General features: G+C 46.3%; 1 protein-coding gene across 1 annotated transcript; it reads right to left on the reverse strand.

The window, feature by feature from the left end:
* Window positions 1-2586: 2586 nt before the first annotated feature.
* On the reverse strand, window positions 2587-18463 carry Pirt (phosphoinositide interacting regulator of transient receptor potential channels). The gene is made up of 2 exons (XM_051180368.1): window positions 18281-18463; window positions 2587-3300 (listed from the first exon to the last, which is right to left on the reverse strand). The coding sequence occupies exon 2, from the start codon at window positions 3278-3280 to the stop codon at window positions 2867-2869; it is 414 nt and encodes a 137-aa protein (XP_051036325.1). The 5' UTR covers window positions 3281-3300; window positions 18281-18463; the 3' UTR covers window positions 2587-2866.
* Between the last annotated feature and the right edge of the window lie 1669 nt (window positions 18464-20132).

Consider the following 20132-nt stretch of genomic DNA (forward strand, 5'->3'; position numbering starts at 1 on the left):
TGGAGTAGAGCCACCAGTTGCAGAGAGGCACCTGAGGAACCATGCATGAAACCCACTCTGTCATTATTCTCCCTGGCATCCTTTTGGGGAGATGATATGTAGCAATAGGGGAGGATTTTAGAGGAGCAGGTTTGTGGGTATAGTCTTCAAATACCTGGTAAAACAGGATGAACATGGCAGACACTGTTAAACAGAATACACTTCAACATGACATTAATTCATTTAGGCTTCAGATTAGATTAAATTCTAACAGAATAGCTACAGGAGGAGCAGGTAATACATTCTGGTGAGATGGTGCTGTGGATGCTGGTCCTGTCTTCTGACCAGTGAGATGACTGAAGTCATTGCTCAGGATGTGAGAATCCAGCTTGGCTTCATTCACAGACTGTCCCCTCAGGATTTCATGAGGCAGTAGTCTTTGGCCTTTGGCAAAAAGCTCCAAGATGCACTGTTTTGGGGGGGTGATTCAGTCCATTTCCTGGCCCTTACTTGTGTGGGAAACCCAGTAGGGGGAAGTAATCAATCTTTGGGATTTTTTTTCCTCAAAGGCCCTTCTTTGATTCTGTCTACTGAAGACTTAACTTGAGGGGTGGGGTGGGGACAGGTACTGATGTGGCTGCAGATGCTGTCTAGAACTTGAAGATTTCCTGACATCATGATTACCCCAAAACTTCCTTCCATTGAGACATACACTACAATGATGTTTGCAAAGACCTTCCTACCAGGGCTGTGCCCAGACAATGAGCTCTTGGGATAATGAGGTGTCTGGGGGTATGAACTCCAAGTGAGCTCATCTGTGTGCTCTCTTTCATGAAAGCACCAACGAATGAGAGGCTTCATCACAGGGCTGGCCTTCTATGCCGGGAGAAAGGGAAATGATCTGCAAGCCCTGTCACTGAGGCACTAGCACTCAAATTGGTGGCAGCATTGCAATAGCCCCAGATTTGGTCCTGACCTACCTGCATGCTGGGGATGATGTACTAGAGGACCTGGGCTCATTGGTATGACTCTCAATGAAGGACATGGTTGTTTTAAATGACCTTTTGAAAGGGCAGAGGCTCCCCAAACTCTGACTCTTTAGTTAGTTGGTGTGTGTGATCCCATGAAAAAATACTACCTCTATGGATTTCCCACCATGCAACAGGAACAAAGATGGAGTCTGGGTCTGCCTATGGAAGTTCTGTGAAGGACTGAGACATCTGGAGACCTGTTGGAGGAAGGTTGCTATGGTGATCCCAAATGCCTGAAGGTTGAGAGATGAAGGGAGTCAACTGGAACTAATGTAGCTCTTGTCACTCACCCTGTTATCAGGGGCTTTGTCCTTGTTTCTGGCCTGGCACAGCTTAGAGGAGCTGTTACGGGCACCTGGTCTTTCACCTAAAGGCTTCTTGGTGTTTTTAAGATGCTTTGAGGGCACTTACCTCTTGGGTTATATCTACTTGGTGGGGGCCCTCTGGAGATGAGTCTTCCAGCCTCTATAGACCCCAGGAGCTTGCAGGGTACCAAGGAGAAGCTGGATGTAAGGCACTTGGGGAAGCAGAAGGGAAGTAGGCAAGAGAAGATGAAACAGCATCCAGGAGCTATGTAGAACCCTAACTCCACAGGGCCTCATTCCCCCAGCTTTTTCACATGCAAGACAGTTGTTGCCTCCTTACACATTTTGCCCTTTCCATGCACTTATTTTCCCTTTGTCTTCAGGAGGGATGAGCATGGTCTCCAGAAATCTCTGTTTTCCTGTAAATTTATGTTAGGCCTATGTGTTCCCATAGCCACCATAGGAACTCAGTATGTGGTATTGCCAACTTGCCCCCCTCTCTCTCCTCTCTCTTACTTTTGGAAATGAGAGGAAATCAGAGACTGGGTCTGGCTGTGCCCGGAGAAGGAAACTCAATAAATACTCTCCTGTTTGGTGGGGAGGAGCAGGGATGATACAGGTTGAGATCTTCTTTGGTGAATTTATCTCTAGAAACCCATGGAGTATTTGGACATGATGTCCCATCTCAAGTTAGGTCTGGATTGAGAGGAAGGAGAGATGACCTTATAGGTCTCATCTGTGACCTTCCATCCTTCTCTTCTGGGGATGCATAGAAACAGAGGTGGGGTGGGGGAAGGAGTTAGAACAAGGAGCATTTGTTCTTGACTAATTGCCAAGAAGAAGGCAATCTGTGAGAAAGGCATTGGAGGGTCCAGGGGAAACTGTGACACCACTTAGCCTGCCCTATTGCCTCTGGTGTCAATACTATGGATTTGGGAATAAACTTCCTTGGCTAGCTAACTTCTAGAACTATGCCCAGAGGAATGATCTGCCCTGGACAGGGGTTTGTTTGTTTTTTTTTTTTTTCCCAAACCCATCACTGTCCAGATTTTGGAATGTGTGACACATGAGAATTGTCCCATCTCTTGTAATGCTAGTCAATGTCTCACCCAAGGAGGGAGACTAGACTTTCAAATCCAGTGGTTTGAAGTCACCCTTCCCTCCTTGATCAGTTTTGGTTCCAGAAGGATGCAGATGTGGAATCCAGCTGAGACACACAAGTATAACATGAAATTCTTTCTGGAAGCATAGTCAACCCCCAAATAATTTCCCAGCATGCACTGTCCCTGTCAGAGAGAGTGGGATGGATGATGGCTAAATGCAGGTGCCAGGGATGAGAATATTGAGAATATCCGAGAGAGTATCAACAGTGATGAAGAAACCAGGTGAGACTCAGCCAGCAACACTGCTAGGTTGTGTGAGGGTGAAGCCCTGAGCTCTGTCCTACTCTTAGGGCCAAGAGGAAGGTTTGCCTGGATCAGCTTGGTGGTACCCGACATAGAAGATTAGGAGTCTGGATGCTGGTCAGCAGATCTTCCGGTCAGATTACCATCAACGGTTCAGGAGGAAGAACTTGAGGCTTTGGAAGAAGTTGGACTTCTGCCTTTGCTTCTGCTTCTTTTTGATGATGGGTACCCACACCAGCCCACACACCAGCATCATGAGCCCCAAGGATAAGAAGGCAGGCCCTATCATCTTGAGAACTGGCACAACCTTATGCTTCTCTTCCAAGATGTAGGCCACACAGGTGATGGCCACACCAAAGAGCAGAATGGCAGCACCCACTGACATGATGATTATGGGCTTGTGGTAAATTTCCCAATTGCTCCTGGGGGTGGTGGTCCAGACAGACTCACTTCTGGAGCTGATACACAGAGAGCTGGCTGTCTGGCTGGGCAGCAGGTCCTTAGACTCTGGAGACGTCTCATCTACCTCCAGGGCCTTGGGGAGTACTTCCATCGTCATGGCTGTTCAAGATCAGGCACCTAGTATTGGCAACAGAGAGGATGGTGAAGCCAAAGGAATCTTTTGTCATCCATCCTGTATCAGTGTCTGTCCCTCTCCAGCCTGACTCTCAGTGGAGCATAATACGGAATAAGTGCATGCAAGTTTGAGAATTTGCATTTGGATCCAGAAGCACCCATTTATAAAGCAGGCATGGCAACACATTGGGGTGGAGACTGGAATGGAGATGAGGGAGTCCTGGGAACTTGCTAGCCAGCTAGCATAGCCAAATTAGCAAACTCCAGGTTCAGCAAAAGAGCCCATTTCAAAAATTAAGGAGGAGAGTAGTTGAGGACAACTCATATTGTCACCCTCTGGCTTCCAACATACATCCACAAATGCTAGTGTGCCCATCCATACTCATAAACACATATACACATATAGCTCACACACAAACTCAAAGACATGATACAAGATAGTATTTCTTTTCTTCTTGTTTTGTTTTCTAAGACAGAGACTCATTGTGTTATCTAGGTTGACATTGTGGATTTGTAATCCTCCTGCCTCTACCTCCTGAGTGCAGGGGTTGCAGGAAAGTGCTACCATACTAGACTAATACAATATCACTCTATTAATTACTTTTCCTATTTAAACCAGAAAACAGTAGCACTTAAGAACAAACAAACACCAACCATCGTTTATTTAGTAGTATGTCATTTTCAAGCCCAACCCTTGTCTAGCTGTGCCATCTCAAGTGAGTTATTAACCTGTGTTTCTGTTTTCTCATCTACAAAATGAAAGTAATAGTATTAGCTTCCTCACAAGGATTCCAAAGGGTTAAAGGAGAGCAGGTGTGGACTGAACTGGATTGATGTTCCGCATATTCTGGGTGCTCTGTAAGTGGTATCATTTGCCTGTCCGGATGACAATGCTCTATCCTTAACTAGCTTGTGTGCATGTGTCTGTTTAACCCTTCTCTCATCAGACTGACACAACACCATAATCCCAGGCACTGATCATTAGTCCCATTTTACAGATTAGAAAGCTGAGGCTTGGAGAGGTGTAACCATTAGTTTATAAGAGCTACTGTTTTCACCTGCATGCAGGTCAGTGATGCTTCAAATACCCGAGATTCCAGGAGCTTCAGTCCACTAAGAAGCATCAGCTTCACAATGTGTCACATGATCTTCTGTCATGTCAATTCACCACTGTTGTGACAGAAAGGAACCTTTTCATTCATTTGCTTCTGTTTGGAATGTGTCCTCCAGGGTTCCCGGTAAGGTTGGGAGCATGACACCTTAACCTGAGTGTGGTGTGCAGGGTGGGGCCTTTGGGAGGTGGTTGCTTGGTTGGGGTGTCTGGGATTGGGGTCCTTGTGCATTTTTTGTCCAGAAAAGGAAGAGAGTCAGACACACCTGAGTCATTCTCTGTGCGGATCTGGGGCTTTGCCAACAAGAAGTCACTAACGATTCAGATCCTTGTACCTTCTAAATTGAGCTATGTAAACACATTTCCTCTATAAAGTAGCCAGATGCAGCTATTTCATCATAGTAACACAAGGTGTACTTGTATATAATCTAAGGGCCTGGAATCCAGCTCAACTGCCTCTCCTAACCTCTCTCTAGACCTCCTGGTCCCTGGGGACTCCTTATCTCCTGTTCTCCACTCAGAGGATTCAGGTCTCTCTGGTGAATGAAGTGATTCCGACCTGCTGAGAAGCCCTCCCGGCCTGTCAGAAGTGGCAGCATCAGATCAGCGGGTTCTCACATTCCCTCAGTTTGAGAGACTGAAGCCTCTCAAACTGCAGATGTGTTCTAGTTCTAATGCCCATGTCCCTGCAGTAAGGTAACAAGAGATGAGTGACTGATGGAAGATGGTTTCCCCACTGAGCACAGGTTTTGTTTGGGAGGAAGGGAAGGCTAAGAAGGCCCCGAGTTTTGCCCCACATCACCTCAGTGTATCTGGTTCTGGGCTTCACACCCATGAGATTCTGTAAACTTGACAGAGTGAGTGAGCTTGGAACATAACTCTCCCCCTGCTTTCTTCCATCCCTCCCCTTCTTTCTCACTACAACAAACCCAGGCCTACCCTACCTGTGCAGATTGCGTTCCTCCCCGGGGCTTCTTGTGCAACAAACTCAGAGCCTCCAGTATTCACACACGTGCCAGCACAGGCCTGGGAGACTGTTTCCTGCAGCAGTCAGAATCCTGGGGACGGTGGGCTGTTTATCACAGCCATAATGGATTCTTTTTACCCAGCCCAGTTATGGTGCTGGTGAGAGGTCCTGTAGCAAACCCGATGATGAAGGCAGGGTGCATTTGGGGAAAACATGTTCTCAGTTCTGGAGTCAAAGGCAGCTTGGGATAAAGGAGAACTGTCTAGAGCTGGGGACTTCCAAGACCCTGTACCCTGGGAATGATCCCTCCTTAATGAGGACCTTTCAGTGAGTGCTTTCCTTCTCCAGACTTCCCAAAATGTTGGTTTCATCCTGATCCCCTTCCTTACTCCACCCACAGCAGCTCAGTCTTGACCTGATCACCGGGTTATTTTCCATCACCTCAAAGCACAACACCCACAGCTTCCACTTTCTAGATAAAGCAATTCAAGACCCCTCCCCACTTACAGGAGGAAATAAAAATCATGAAATTACCAAATCCATCAGCATTTAGATATTCATATTCAGATGCACTTCACCGAGGGAGGATTTTTGTCCTCTGCTCTCAAAAACCACCATGGTGTTTTGGTAACCATGGGCACAGGGATGCTTGTTTCCTTTGGGAATGGCAGTGTATTTGCATAAGCTAAGCCATCATTTAAAAGGTGATCTTCTCTCCTGTGGGATGGGGCAGGGAAGAGAGATAGAATGCTCTGGAAAACCTTGGGGGTGCTTATTGCAACTTGTGGTCACTGGAGTCTTACTCAGGATTTCCCTGGGTACCCACTCTAGTACTTCTCAGGGAAGGACCAGGGCAGACACACTGATGTTGGAGAGGCTGAAGTTGGTGGGGGGTGGGGGTGGGGAGTGGAGGGTGGGGGATGGGTCTTAGTTCTACCTGGAAAAACAGCTGAGGCTGGATCAGAAAGGGCCTGCCCTTCTAGTATGACAGGGCCTCCGGGACAGAAAGTGCCAGTTGGAGGTAGGAGGTTGGAGGTAGGAGGATGATTCTTGGCTTCTGAGAAGAGGGTGACACCAACACTAGGCTTGCTGGAAGCACCCCACGCCCTCCTTCTCATTGGTTCTTCAACACAGTTACTAGCTTAGCTCCACTTTGCAAGGGCTGAGGCTGGGGTCTCACATGTAGGAGCTAGGGTGACACTTCCCTGGTTCTGGCCCTCAGCCTAGCTTCCCTGAATCTGAGGATTCAGGCAGAGGTATTTGGATGCAAAGCTCTTTGTGTTACACAATGGCCATAGTGCTGAGTCTGGAGGGATCCCCTACAATAATTCTGAATTCTTCACTTTGAAGCTTCAGCCACCCCTGAGGTGACTTTTCCCTGAATATGGGAGGACTCTGGTTTGTAATTCCCTGTCCCGGACCACTGTGTGTGGGAAGGAGGGAGAGCACTGTTGTAGGTTTTTGCTTCCTTACATAGTTATTTACCTTAAAATCAGGCCTTTCCTTCTCCTTTTGACGTTGGAACAATTGTCATTTAATGAAATGCCCAAGGTGATGGAAAGTGATTATTGATTTTGTTACTAGTTGCACTTGACAAGGAAAATGTAGATCTCTCTCTCTTTTTCTCTTATCTATTTTCTCTTGACATTTTCTTTATTGTTTATTGTTTACTGTTCTTTTTCATTATTTCCTTTTTATACAGCTATCAATCTGCAATTGAGCTATCACGTGTCTAACCACAGGTTATTAATCTGTCATTTACATATGTGCATATGTGTATCATCTGTCATCTATCTTTCTGTCTATCATCTTTCTTCTAGATTATAATGGGGCACACAAAATCCTAAAGAATGGGACCTCCACAGTTTTGTAAAATATGCCTATCACTCTCCATATCCCTATATAGAGGGATATACAAATTACACCAAAAAATCCAATGGTCTTTATTCCTTAGTTTAGAGATTACAGTTGACTTTTATATCCTTCATTCCATTCATCTGTATTTTCAAAGCCTTCTGCCTTAAATGATCACCCACTGGTGAAATGTTACTTAAAATGAAATACTTAGAGGAAGAAGGAGAAGGAGAAGAAGAGAACCTGTAAGTGAGATGGCTTACATGGAGGAAGGGTGTGTTCTTGGGGCTGAAAGGACAGGAAGCAGGTCTTGTTTGTTGGTCATTGAAGAAGAGACACTGAAGGAGTCCCCTGGAGTAAGGACTAGGGTCATGCCCCATCCCATCTGTATTCTTTCTGTGTGACCAGGCACAGGACAGCTACAGATAGAGGGGTCAGGCAGGGCTGGGCCGTGGGTTAGACTTGGTGCTGGGAAGAATTGGGCTCAGTCACTCAGTTCTAGGCAATCTCAATGCATAAAAAGATTCTGGTCTTTAGTCCCAAAGCCCAGAGTGGAGTTGGGGTAGGGCAGGAATTTATAAGCTGTGGGACCTTGGGCAGCTACTTAAACTTCTATAAATTTAGTAGCCCTATATACAAAACAGGGATCATAACGTATTGGTCTCACAGTGCTCTTGTGACTGTCAAACTCATGAACGGCACTATTATACCCCCATTTGGGATGCTGTGATGATCAGGGAGTAGCCCCTCTTTTGTCATTTGGGTCACTTTCCCTCTGGGTACCTATCTCCTCCTCATCTGTGAAATGAGGAGTTTGCTTTGTGACTTCTAAAGTTGTTTCCGGGTTGGCCTGTGACTAGCTAGTTGATTTGAACTCTGAGTATTCCGGTTTCCATACAGTCACCAATTTAAGGGCCATGTTTTTCGATGTTTTACTAAAGTCCTCTTGAGAGTCTGTCCTTTGCCAAGCTCATTTGGACCATGGTTTCTGAACAGGAGCTCTGTGGGCATTTTGGATTTGGCATTTCATTGTCACAGATGTGGAGTCTATACAATCGTGGGCTGCTTAGTGGTATCCGGGACCACTGCCTACCAGATGCCAGTAGCGACCCGCTTAGACCCCAGTCATGACAGTTTATGAATGACCCCAGGCTTGGCCAGATGGCATCTGGGAGTGATATCATTGACACAAGACCCTACATTGTAGCATGCCAGCCTTTCTTCCACTCTCCTTGCAAACTGTGGGGTTGGATTCCTTCTGTGTCCCCAGTGCACCTGGCTGGAAGAGTGGTACTTCATCAGAGGAATTGATCTTGGTGCCACAGCTCAGAATGGAGTTCATACTCGGGGATCTGGTCCAGAGAGGACCCTTTCTAACCTCAATTAAGATGCTGGGATTTAGTTTGTGTGTGTCAGGGGATCCCTCACTCACTGTGGTGCTATCCCATGCTTCTTGGTGATGGGAGATGCCATTCTGTAAACATGTTTCTGTTATTGGTTAATGAATAAAACACTGTTGGCCAATAGGAAAGGAAGATAGGAGGGACTAGGAGACAAGGAGGAAAGAGGAAGTAGTAAGGAGGGGTCAGCATGGAGAGACCAGGAAGACCAGACGCCTGCCCCACTCCGGTAATGAGATCACGTGGAAATACATAGAAATGGGTTAATAATTAAGATAGACCTAGCCGATAAGAAACTAGTAACAGGCCAACAGAATTATATCTAATACAGAGTCTCAGTGTGTTATTTGGGGCTGGCGCGGCGGCGGGACAAGACCAGCGGCGGGAGGAAAAACCAAACTCCTTACACCTTGGAACACACACACACACACACACACACACACACACACACACACATACACACACAAGAACCCAGGGGTGTGGCCTAATATGGAACAAAGATCATTTTTAGGGGGGAGAGAGAGAGAGAGACAGAAAGATAAAGAGAACATAAATTTTGGATGGGGAAGATCTGGGAGGAGTTGGGGGAGAGGAAACATGATCAAAATATATTTATGAAAAAAATTTTAGTTGGAAAAAATACTGGGACAGCTGTGAAACAAATGCCTCACCAAAAGCATTGGGTCCTATCTTTGGTGCCACCAGTGGCAACACCAGCAGAGACTGGCAAGAAATTTCAGGGTGATTTCTTACTAAAAAGGGTAGTGAAAACACAAAGAAGGAAAAAAAATATGGAGACAGATTGTCCAGTGTCAATGGGGTCTGAATCCAACGACTGGTGTGCTTTTCAGAGGAAGGGGACAGAAAGGTATCAAGGAGAGGGAAAGCCCTGTGGAGAGAGGTGTGATTGTTTAACAGCAGAGGCTTTAAAGCCCTTGACAACACAGGGGTGGTCCTGATTGCTACTGGTAAGGCTAGTGAAAGGCTATACAGGGTTGGGCCTCAGAACCAACAAAGATTTGAATGTCTGTTGCCTTCAGGGCAGTAATCTGAGAAGGACCTATGGCTCCTCTCAGAGGCCAAGTTAGGAAGCCTGAAGTGGGTTTAGTGGGCAGAGCCTCATTTAGGCTCTCAGCTGGGCTGTGGCAGGGTGCTGCTGCCTTCAGAAGGGGTGGGGTGGGCACTTCATAGAGGGGTCTCACACAGACAGCAGAGTCTTGCTTGGCTCTAAGATTCCATTTAGGTAGGATTCCAAACCAGATAAAGCTATTTGTGCTAGGAGAGGCAAGAAGAGTGGCCACTTGGGGTGGGGGGCTATTCTGGAAGTGGATGCCTGCTGTGGGAACTTTGGGGCTGCTGGCATTGTTCTTGTGCCTGACCTGGCAGCTGTTCTCAGTCTGCTCACAGTGGAATAGTACATCGGTGTTATGACTATGCCCTGTGTATATATTGTCGGCCCCTGAAATGTTACACCAAGACAATTACAAGGCAAAGCTCAGTTCTATCCTTTTTTAGGACCCTAATGAGAATCAATTTGGGGTAAGCAGGGAAATACGATCCTGACTTTCCCCTCGTGACCCTCCCCTTCCTTTCTCTGTTTCTAACTCACAGGTATACCCTTAGAGGCCTGTGGAGGGGATGAAGAGGGGTGTTCCTGAAGGGAATAAATACAACAAGCAAAGGAAGATAGCCTCTGCCTTTTATTGCAGTAGGTTCTTCCAGTGTGTTACAATTTTAATTCACTTATTTAAATAAGACCATTTTATTCTTTGGTTGACATATGTAGTTGAACATACTTTTGAATTATAATGCGAGTTTTTGGGGTTTTTTTGTTTATATGTTTGAGATGGGGTCTCACTGTGTGACCCTGACTGGTTTGAACTCACTATGTAGACCAAACTGTCCTTGAACTCAGACAGACCTGTCTGCTTTTGCCTTCAACTGTGGTGATTAAAGATGTGTGCCACCACACCCAGCTTTCCAATAAGATGTTTTGATCTGCATATATAGTTAGGTGTCAGTACCCACAGATTCAAACAACTTTGGATGAAAAAATAATAATTTGAGAACAATTTCATTTGTACCTAACACACAGACTTTTCTCCTTACCGTCACTTTCTAAACAGTATCACAGAACAACAGTTTACAGTTGTGATGATGATTGCCTCGTGCAGGTGAATGAATAGCACCGCAGAAGGCCTGAGTTTCCTGTTATGCCCTGTTGGGTATTATAAATGGCTATCCAGGGCTACAGGCAAGCAGGGGGAAGACAGCCAGGAGGCAGACATTCCCCTTGGGACATAGTCTAACACAGTTACATAGAGAGGACTCTGAGACCATTTAGACCATACAGGAGGATGTACATTTGCTGCTAAGCAGATTTTGCACCATTTTATGTGTCTTGCATGTCCTTAGTTTTTAGTATCCATGGGGGTAGTCCCTGAACCAGCTCCCTAACAGGTGCCAAGTTAAATTAGAGTAATTAGCACATCTATTCCCTTAATATTTAAAATCACTTAGGGTTGTTTTGTTTTCCTGTCAGAATCTCTTGTAGCTTAGTCTGAGGAATGTTCCACACAGTTTCAAGAATGGCCTGGAATGCCTGACCATCCTCTTCTTACATCCCAAGTGCTGGTATTACAGCCATGCACCAACACACCACACCAGTCTAGACATTCTGACAACTGAAAACATTTGTTTGGACCTTTATGTGTCAGCCAGACAGACCAAATCCAGAAGAACTCGGTGACAGACACTGAGGCTTACAAGCCAGGCAAGCCAGAGAGGCAAGCGTTCCCATAACGAACACTGCAGGACACTGACAGAGTGATGTTCATCTTGGGGGATCCTCAGAAAAGCTCCTGGAAAAAATAGCTTATGGGAAGAAAGCTAATGGACCCATAGGGGGTTTAGGTAAAGGTATGTGGAGGAGAGACTATGCATGGGACAGCGTGCAGAATCCAACTCTGTCATAGTCAGGAGTGCTTGTTGAGTGTAATGTAAGAGGATTGCTGAATGGCGAGCCTGGGGATGGAGGCAGAAGCCTGAACCCAGAGACAGAGCCACTTAGAGGTGGTTGCTCAGGTAAGAGACAGGGCAGCCTGGTACTTGTCTGTAGCCATGGAAATGGAGAGATGTGTGTGGTTTGGAGGCTTAGTAAGCACAGAATGGATCTGAGAGTATGTGATGGAAGGTACTGGTGGTCTGTGGTTATCATCTGTTTATAAACAGACTGCAGATCAAGAACATATTTACTTTAATAAAAAAGATTAATTCTTGTGGTGATGGGAATTGAACCTAGGGCCTCACACATGTTGGGTAAGCAACCTACCATTGAGCTACACCTATACCTCCGGTGTGCTCACTGCACATTCTTGCTCTCTCTGTGTCTCTATCTCTCTTTTGAGACAGAGTCTTTTTTACTTGCTCAGGATAGACTACAGCTTGCAATCTTTCTGCCTCAGCCTCCCAAACACCTGGAATTATAAGTGTGTGCCACCAAGCCCAGATAAGCCGTTCAAAGATTTATTTTTTTTTTATTTTCAGATTTGCTAATTTTAATTTTATGTACGTGCATGTTCTGCCTGCATGTATATATGTAGATTGTGTGTGTGTGTGTGTGTGTGTGTGTGCCTGGTGTCAGAAGAAGTCAGAAGAGGGTGCCATAGCCCTTGGAACTGGAGTTAGGGCTGGTTGTTAGCTGCTATGTGGGTGCTGGGAATAGAACCCAGGTCCTCTGCAAGAACAGTAAGTGCCCTTAATCCCTCTAAGCCATCTTTACAGCCCCAAGTGCTCCCCTCACAATAGTTGAAGAGTTCACAAGAACATTTTGTTATTCATTATGATCGCACAAAAGTAGAATTTTGGAATCTTAAACAAGTGGTTAATTTTCTTTCTTTTCTTTCTTTCTTTTTTTGGGGGGTGGGGTGGGGATGGTTGACACTACTAAATTCACTAATTTATGTACTGCCCACTGCTACTTCTGCTTTGTAATTCCAATGGATTCAACAGCATGTGCAGAGACAGCACAACCTCAAACATTCACCACAGCAGATAGCTCCTGATAAAGACATCAGGGAGCAGGTAAAGAGTGGCAACAGAAAGCAGCAGAGGGTTAGATAAGAGGAGAGATGTAACTTAATTGCACAATTGCCCAATAGGCAGATCACTCTGACTACAGGATGGATAGTAATTTAGAGATCTCTGCAAGCAGTCCAGGTGGGAAGACAGGGCAGCTTGGTGTTTGGTTGTAGCCATGGAGATGAAAAGAGGTACAGGCTAGAAGCTTATTGACAAGGGAGATAGCCAGACAAGATGGGAAGATAACTATGAGCCCAAGTGCAAAGTGCTTAGGGAAAAATGTTAAGGTCTAGCTGGGTGATCCCAGTTAACAGAGATGGGTGAAATACACAACATATACTGTTGTCAGATCAAAGAAAAGATATTCAGTTGTATTTGAACTTGAGATAGGAAACAAGTATTTCTAAAAGTACAAAAAGTATCTTCAGTGTTACACAGGGCACTTACACTATCACAATGCTTACTGTTTTTCTGAAACTCGAATTTAAGTCTGGCCTTGATCTGTTAAATGTGGAAGTCCTGTGACAGATGTGCCATAATTCTCGAATGACAGGAGGTCTCTATTATGAGGGTGATAAGGCAGAGCTTGTAAGCACAGTGGGGAGCAGGGGTGATGTTTCTTGGGGTTTATGAGAGGAGGAAGCATTGCTCTCTTCCAGAAGGCTCTGGTGGCTTTGTTAATCCACTTTTAATTCAAGTTAAAGGGAGGAATCAGTATCACAGGGAGCTTGAAAGAGTTGGGGAATTTAGTTATAAGAATGCCTTTAATCCCAGTACTCGGGAGGCAGAGGCAGGCGGATCTCTGTGAGTTTGAGGCCAGCCTGGCCTACAGAGCGAGTTCCAGGACAACCTCCAAGGTGATACAGAGAAACCCTGTCTCAAAAATCCAAAAAGAAAAAAAAGAAAGAAAGAATCTCTGAGGTTCAGAAGACACTGAGGGGAGGAATTAGGAGAGAACAGAGGGATCTGTGGCATAGGAACATCGTGGAAATATTTTGAAAGCTTCCATCATTACTGAAAGATGATTGTTTCTTTTGTTTTGGAAAGAGGTGAGGTCAGTAAGTGGGTCATTACTGTTATTTTTTTTCATGTGTATTTATGGGGGCATGCATGTGCAGCTAATGTGTTGAAGTCAGATGACAGCTTGTGGAAGAAGGTTCTAGTCCTCCACCTTGTGGATCCCTGGACAGAACGAAGGTTGTCAGGCTTTATGACAAGTTTCTTTACTGGTTGAGCCATCATGCTAGCCCTGGGCCATTCTTTAGTTTCCTCCCTCCCTCCCCTTTCTTTCTCTCTTTTTTCCTTCCTTCCTTCCTTTTTCCCTCTCTCCTTCCCTCCCTCCCTTCCTCCCTCCCTTCCTACAGGGCCTCACTATTTAGCTCTAAGTGGGTGGAAACTTACTATATAGACTAGGCTAGCCTTGAACTCTCAGAACTTTGCCTGCCTCTGCCTCCTAACAACCTGGGCTATTGTTATTGAAGAAGATTCCATGAAGATTTATGCAACAATCCCTTAGGTCATCCAGGATAGATGAAAGCTAGTACTAAAATTGCCTCTGAGTAAAGGAGTCAGTTCCTTTTCCCAGGGTCTTTAGCCATGGAGTTAAGGAGTTGCCATTGAAGGGGCTGGAGAAATGGTTCAGTGGTTAAGAAGACTGGTGCTCTTCCAGAGGTCCTGAGTTCAATTCCTAGCAACCACATCATGGCTCACAACCATCTGTAATAGGATCTGATGCCCTCTTCTGGCCTGCAGGTAAACATGCTAAATATTCACACATAAAATGTAGATAAAGAAAGAATTTTTTTTTTTTTTTAAAGTTGCCATTGGCTTTAAAAACTCCAGTTTCTCCCCCAAGGAAATCATCAAAAGGGGCACTCCCTCCAAGTGTTGAATGCAGAAGTGTGATTGAAGTTAACAGGTGTGTTCAATATGTTCTCCAAAATCTGTCTCTTTCAAATAATTAAAAATGGGCAAGATATTCTCAGTTCATCACAAGATAAAAAATGAACACAAACACCCATGAAAAAGTGATTCCACAAAGACAGTGCAAGACAAACCCCAAGGAGACACCACCACACATTCATTAGAATAGCTAAAATGTCAAACTCTTTCAATAACACATTTGTCACTTGGTGTAGACCTGTACTGTTGTGCAAACTCAGAGTTGCATGGAGTTAAGCACACCCCTGTTGCTTGACCTAGCTCTTCTGCTCCTAAATATTAAACACATGTGCAAACAAACAAACAAAAAATCAAACAAAAAACCTGTGTATAGGAATATTTGTGAAAGCTTTACACTGGGGGAGGAGAATACATTGGGCATATTCACACAATGGAATACTTCAACTTCTGACACAAGTAATGTTCTGCATGAGTCTCAAAGACATACTGGAAACAGAAACCAGTAACCGAAGAGCACAAATCCTGTGCTCTCCCATCTCTATGATATTCTTGAAGTTGCTAACAACCTGCTAAGCTGACAAAGCTACGAACAGTGCAGTGTGGGTATGGAGAAAGCGACTAGAAGATGCTCAGGGGGAGGCTTTCTCAGGCAGATGGAAGCATACCTTCTAGTCAGTTCCTCTCTGACTCTCTGTACCTGGAGGAACATAGAGATGCCTTAGTGAAACGGGAGAGAACTGGGGTCTACGAAAGGGAAGTTTTGGCTTTTTCCTCACACATTCACATACTCATCCTTCAGCAGATGGCTTGGTGCGGAAGATCTGCAGGCTGAGAGTGATAATGAATGGCCGAGATAATACGGGCAGAAGGTGTTTTTCCTGCAATAGAGTCTGAAGTGCCTGAAATGCATCCTTTAATGGGAGGAACTGTAAGGGGGAAGGAGTGACTCATTGCTCTGAAGACGAAGACGAATGGCTATGACTATCCTTGTGGTTCCAGAGCTCTTTCTCCATGAGTCCCTTGGGACTACAGCAAATGCTCCTCCGCTTCCTGTGCTGTCTAGCATTGGCTCAGAACTTTGCTAAATGGTTAAATAAGCAGAGGAGTTTGGGTAGCATAGGATAGGGCTTTGCAGGTGTCTGCAAAGCAGTTTACTGAGTTCGTTTCCTTCCACTTTTGATTGGAGTCACTGAGGGTTGAAACCTGGCTGGCTTTGTATTACTATATCGCTGTTCCTTCCCAGGGGCCCATTGTAAACCATCACCTCCTATCTTAGAGCAGCTGGTATAGTGGCAGTTGAGAGGCAGCTGAGGACCCAGAAGTAGGACAGACCTACATCCCTTGCCCTGTCCTTCCTATCAAGGCTCTCACCTCACTAAGACTGCCCCCTGGTGGTGAGGTTCGTAGCTGACTCCATGTCAACTCTGATTAACTACCACTCACCCCCTCCCCCTTTGTTGTGTGCCAGGGATATGCTATTTGCTTTACCGAGTCCTTCTGGCAAGCCCCTGAGGGAGGTGCAACTATCATCCCCACCCCATTTCTCAGATGAAGAACTGAAGATCAGAGAGCGTTGAGCAATTAGATGAGCAGGAGGACAAGGTTGAAATATGGGTTTGGGTGTCTGTGACTTCAGAGTCCAAGTTCAGGTCCATGCTACCTTCTGGGTGGCACTTTTATTTTCATTTTCAAATAGAGGGAATAGTGAGGGGGGACACTTTAATTGGAACACAGTTAATGAACAGAACTGCCATGATGGGTGTTTGGGTGATGGGTGGGAGGTAGAGAAGCTGAGGAGCCATGGGATGAGACTGTGAGTTCTGAGCCGGGGCCAGTGGGGCAGAGTGGTTACAAGGTCACCACCATCACCGTGGAGGATAAAATGTCTGGCATCTGGTGCTTTCTTTACCTGGAGGGTCTCCAAGTCTGCCTAGCACTGGGTGAGGCGGGTACAGTTAGCATCATTCCCATTTTACAGACTAGGAAACTGAGGCTCCCAGAGGCTTGACCTCAAATTCTAGTGTGTTATATTCTTTCTAGGGGACAGAACTTGACATTTTCTTCTTCACTACCTTCCTTTCAAGAACCCTGCCGCTCTGAAGCTGCCTGCCTCTACTTAGAATCCACTTCCCAGCTCTCTCGAGCTGCCACTGCTTTTATCTGAATGAGTGGAAGTGTGGGATCGGTATAGACGGGGTTCTCATATCCATCTAGTAAATGCAGGGGCAAAGTGGTTAGCTGAATTTGATCTCCAATCAACAATAGTACTTCTGAGCATTAGAATGATCTAACACTGATCTGGGTATCACATACCCCAAATGCATCTAATTATTTACTAAAGATTGAGCAGAACTGGGTGCCCTGCGCACAACACATTTAGCTACCTTAATGCTAAAAGAGGCCCCACTGTGTTGCTTCACCCAGGCCTGGAGTTATCTGACTCCTTTGTCCCTCCTCCCCAGACCCTTCCACCTAGAGAGCTCTGATAGGAACTGGTCTATTCTGGGACCTGGTGACATGGAGGAGAGGAGAGGGCACAGATGACCTCAGAGCAGGGAGGCTGGCCCAGCCAGTAGACTGGTAGCAAGAGCATAAGGCAGGCCACAGGCTTTGCATATTGGAATGGCGATGGTTTCATGTCCCTGAGCAGGACCCAGCATGGGTGGGAAGTTGATCTCTCTCTCCCTGAATTTCTGCCTATCACCCTACTCAGCTGCAGTGGCTTGGCGCCCATTCCCAGGGTCTTTATCTCCTCCTGTTGTACTTCCCCACTTCCAGGAGTTCATTTGGGGATGTCTACTCCCCTGATAAGGTGTGCGTGGCCCTGTGCCTGGCCGGATAGTGTAGAGAGACTAGAGAGTGTGGAATACGTTGCTGCTGTCAACATGGCCTTGCCGCCACCATCTGTCCCCAGCTCACAGCACTCTCAGGAAGGGGACTTTCTTCTCTAAGGTCAGAGCTATCTGGAGGGTGCCACTCACCTTCCTCTTCAGGCCACACAACTGGTGCATGGGCCCTGTGGGGCTACAGGGTGGAAAAACAGCTCAGGGGATAAGTGCGCTTACATTTGGTTTTACTGAGGGGCGGAGTCCCCATGTCCTTCCTCTGCCTGAGTGAGCCATGCCTTTGTCTGGGTTTTTATTGTACCTGTCTTGCTCCCTCCTTTCTGAAATGAAGACTGCCCAAGCCAGGGTGCTCCACCTTGTTTCCCTGGCACCTGCCCAGGGTGCCAGCCACACCTGCAGGAAGAAGGGACAGATCTGCAGCTGCTCAGGTTGGATGTAGGAAGCCCGGGGGACAGACAGTCTGCACCCAGGACTCTGGGGTCTGTGGGGGTCTTTGCACTTCACAGTTTGGCACTTCTGCTCCTGCCAGGACAGAGGGGCCCTGCTCACTCCTTTCCTTTAATGGCCTCCAGGAGTGGAAGGCTAGGAGCTCCCCAAGCACATGGGATCTTTTTCCAGGTGTACAGTAAGAGGCACCCAGCTCACCTGCTCCTGCCTGTCTTTCAGCAGTCTGCTTGAAGCTGACTTCATCACATCTGGTCTCTGATATTCCCACTGCCTTCCCAACTCCACTTCAGAGACTCAACATACTTCAAACCTTCCTTCTTCCAGGAAGACACAGCGAAGGACGGGGTGGGGTGAGGGCTGTCTTTTCTGTACTTACTGTGCACAGTGTCCTGAGGGAAGATGGGGGACCTGGGACTCAGTCGGCGCTCACGCAGCGAAGAAGCTACCAGTGAGTTTCTGCTCAAGTCCTGCATCCCAGCTGGAGAAAGCCACCCTGGCTACATCCAGAGTCAGTGTGCTGCAAATCCCAGCCACTGAGCAGGCTCCAGCGGCAGGGATGAGCTCACCAGGATGTGGCCTAATGGGTTAACTCTTTGCAAGCTGTTGGCACAGGCACTTGAATGTGGCTTTCTCAGCTCTGCTCAGCCACTATTAGATAAATCTTGTGAAAAATTAATGAGGCTTTTCTGCAGTGTGCCTTTGAATTTCAGTAGAAGTGTGCACTTGGCTGGTGGTAGATGGGCAGGATGACTCCTGACCTAGGCTCAGCAGGCCTTGGAGGTTGGAGGAGGCTTGAGCTGCTGGTGCTAGGTTACCTGTTATACCTGGCTCAGAGTCTGCTGAAGCTGTGTTTGGGGCAGGATTGATGCCATCTGGGCTTCTCTAACCTGCGTTGGATGTTAGTGGAGTCTGTGTAGAGTTAGGGTATAGCTTTAGTTTCAAGATGGGAGGAATGCCTCTGGGAACAGTTCAGTTCTCACATGCATAATGGTTCCCTTCATCACAAAACATCAGGAGCCCTGGTATCTCTTGGTGGGGGATGGGGAGGCGCAAAGCAGCTCCCTCTTGCTTCTCCCATCTGGCCCAATGCTGCCCCCAATGTTCTTTTTGTGAGATGCCAGTTATAATTGCAAAGATAAGCAAGCAAATCATGGCAAGGGGCAGAAAGACTTCCGGTGTATAGCACCATCAGCCTGTGCTCAGGGAAGCTGGTGCCAGCTGTTGGGTTGTCAGTTCTCAAGATCTCAATGGATATCCTGTGATCAACAATGTTATCAAAGGTTCTGGTGGCCAGACTGACTGCTGTCCTCCTGATTATCCTGAGAACGTGGGAGCCATAGCTAGGGGGGCAATGAGTTAGGACAGGGACCTTGCTACTAGCAATGGTATATGGGGTGAGGTGGTGGTGGTGGGGGGTGAGCTTCCTCTGTGGATTGTAAAATGGTTTTCCCAAGAGTCATCCAGGGGAGCTTAAGGTCAAGATGAAAGCCATAGGCTCTTCCATCTCAGGTGTCTTGATTTCCTTGATTTGCCAAGATGGGAGGAATTTTAGCTGGGGAAGGCATTGCAGGGGGAGGGGTTAGCTGTGTGAGCAATGCTTGTCTCCTGTGTGAAAGCTGAACATTTCTGCTTAGGAAGTCAAGTAGGGAACAGCCAGTGGGGAGGGCTCAGGGGAGTTTGACTTTGAAGAATTTAGTGAATGTCACTTCTCTGATGGTGCCTCTTACTTTATGCTCAGACCAGTCTATAAAACCAGAGGTATCAAGTGCCAAGGAGCCCTGGGATAAATTGCTCTCAGTGCAGACAAGAGCTGATTTTTCTTTAAATTCAGAGTTCTATGCTTTCTTTTCCTTCTGTAGGCTGTGGCTACGTGGCACAGAACTAACCATCAATAGGAGTTAATCCCTAATCAATTTCTTCTTCTATGCTAGTAATTATTCTAGACATTTTATCTATATAATAACTCACTATTTACAGAAAGCCCCATGTGGCAGATAATGAGGTATATTGCTATATTGCTATTCCCTGTTTGGCCTTGCACAAGTTAGTTCTCTAAGCCTTAATTTATTAATTGACCCATTTATTTATTGGATGTTATCATGCCTAATTTAAATTTACATTTATTTACTTTGTGTGTATCAGGTGCATGTGTGTGTGTGTGTGTGTGTGTGTGTGTGTGTGTGTGAGAGAGAGAGAGAGAGAGAGAGAGAGACCATGTGTGGGGATGT

Source organism: Phodopus roborovskii, unplaced genomic scaffold (assembly GCF_943737965.1).
Source record: "Phodopus roborovskii unplaced genomic scaffold, PHOROB, whole genome shotgun sequence".
Classification (NCBI taxonomy): domain Eukaryota; kingdom Metazoa; phylum Chordata; class Mammalia; order Rodentia; family Cricetidae; genus Phodopus; species Phodopus roborovskii.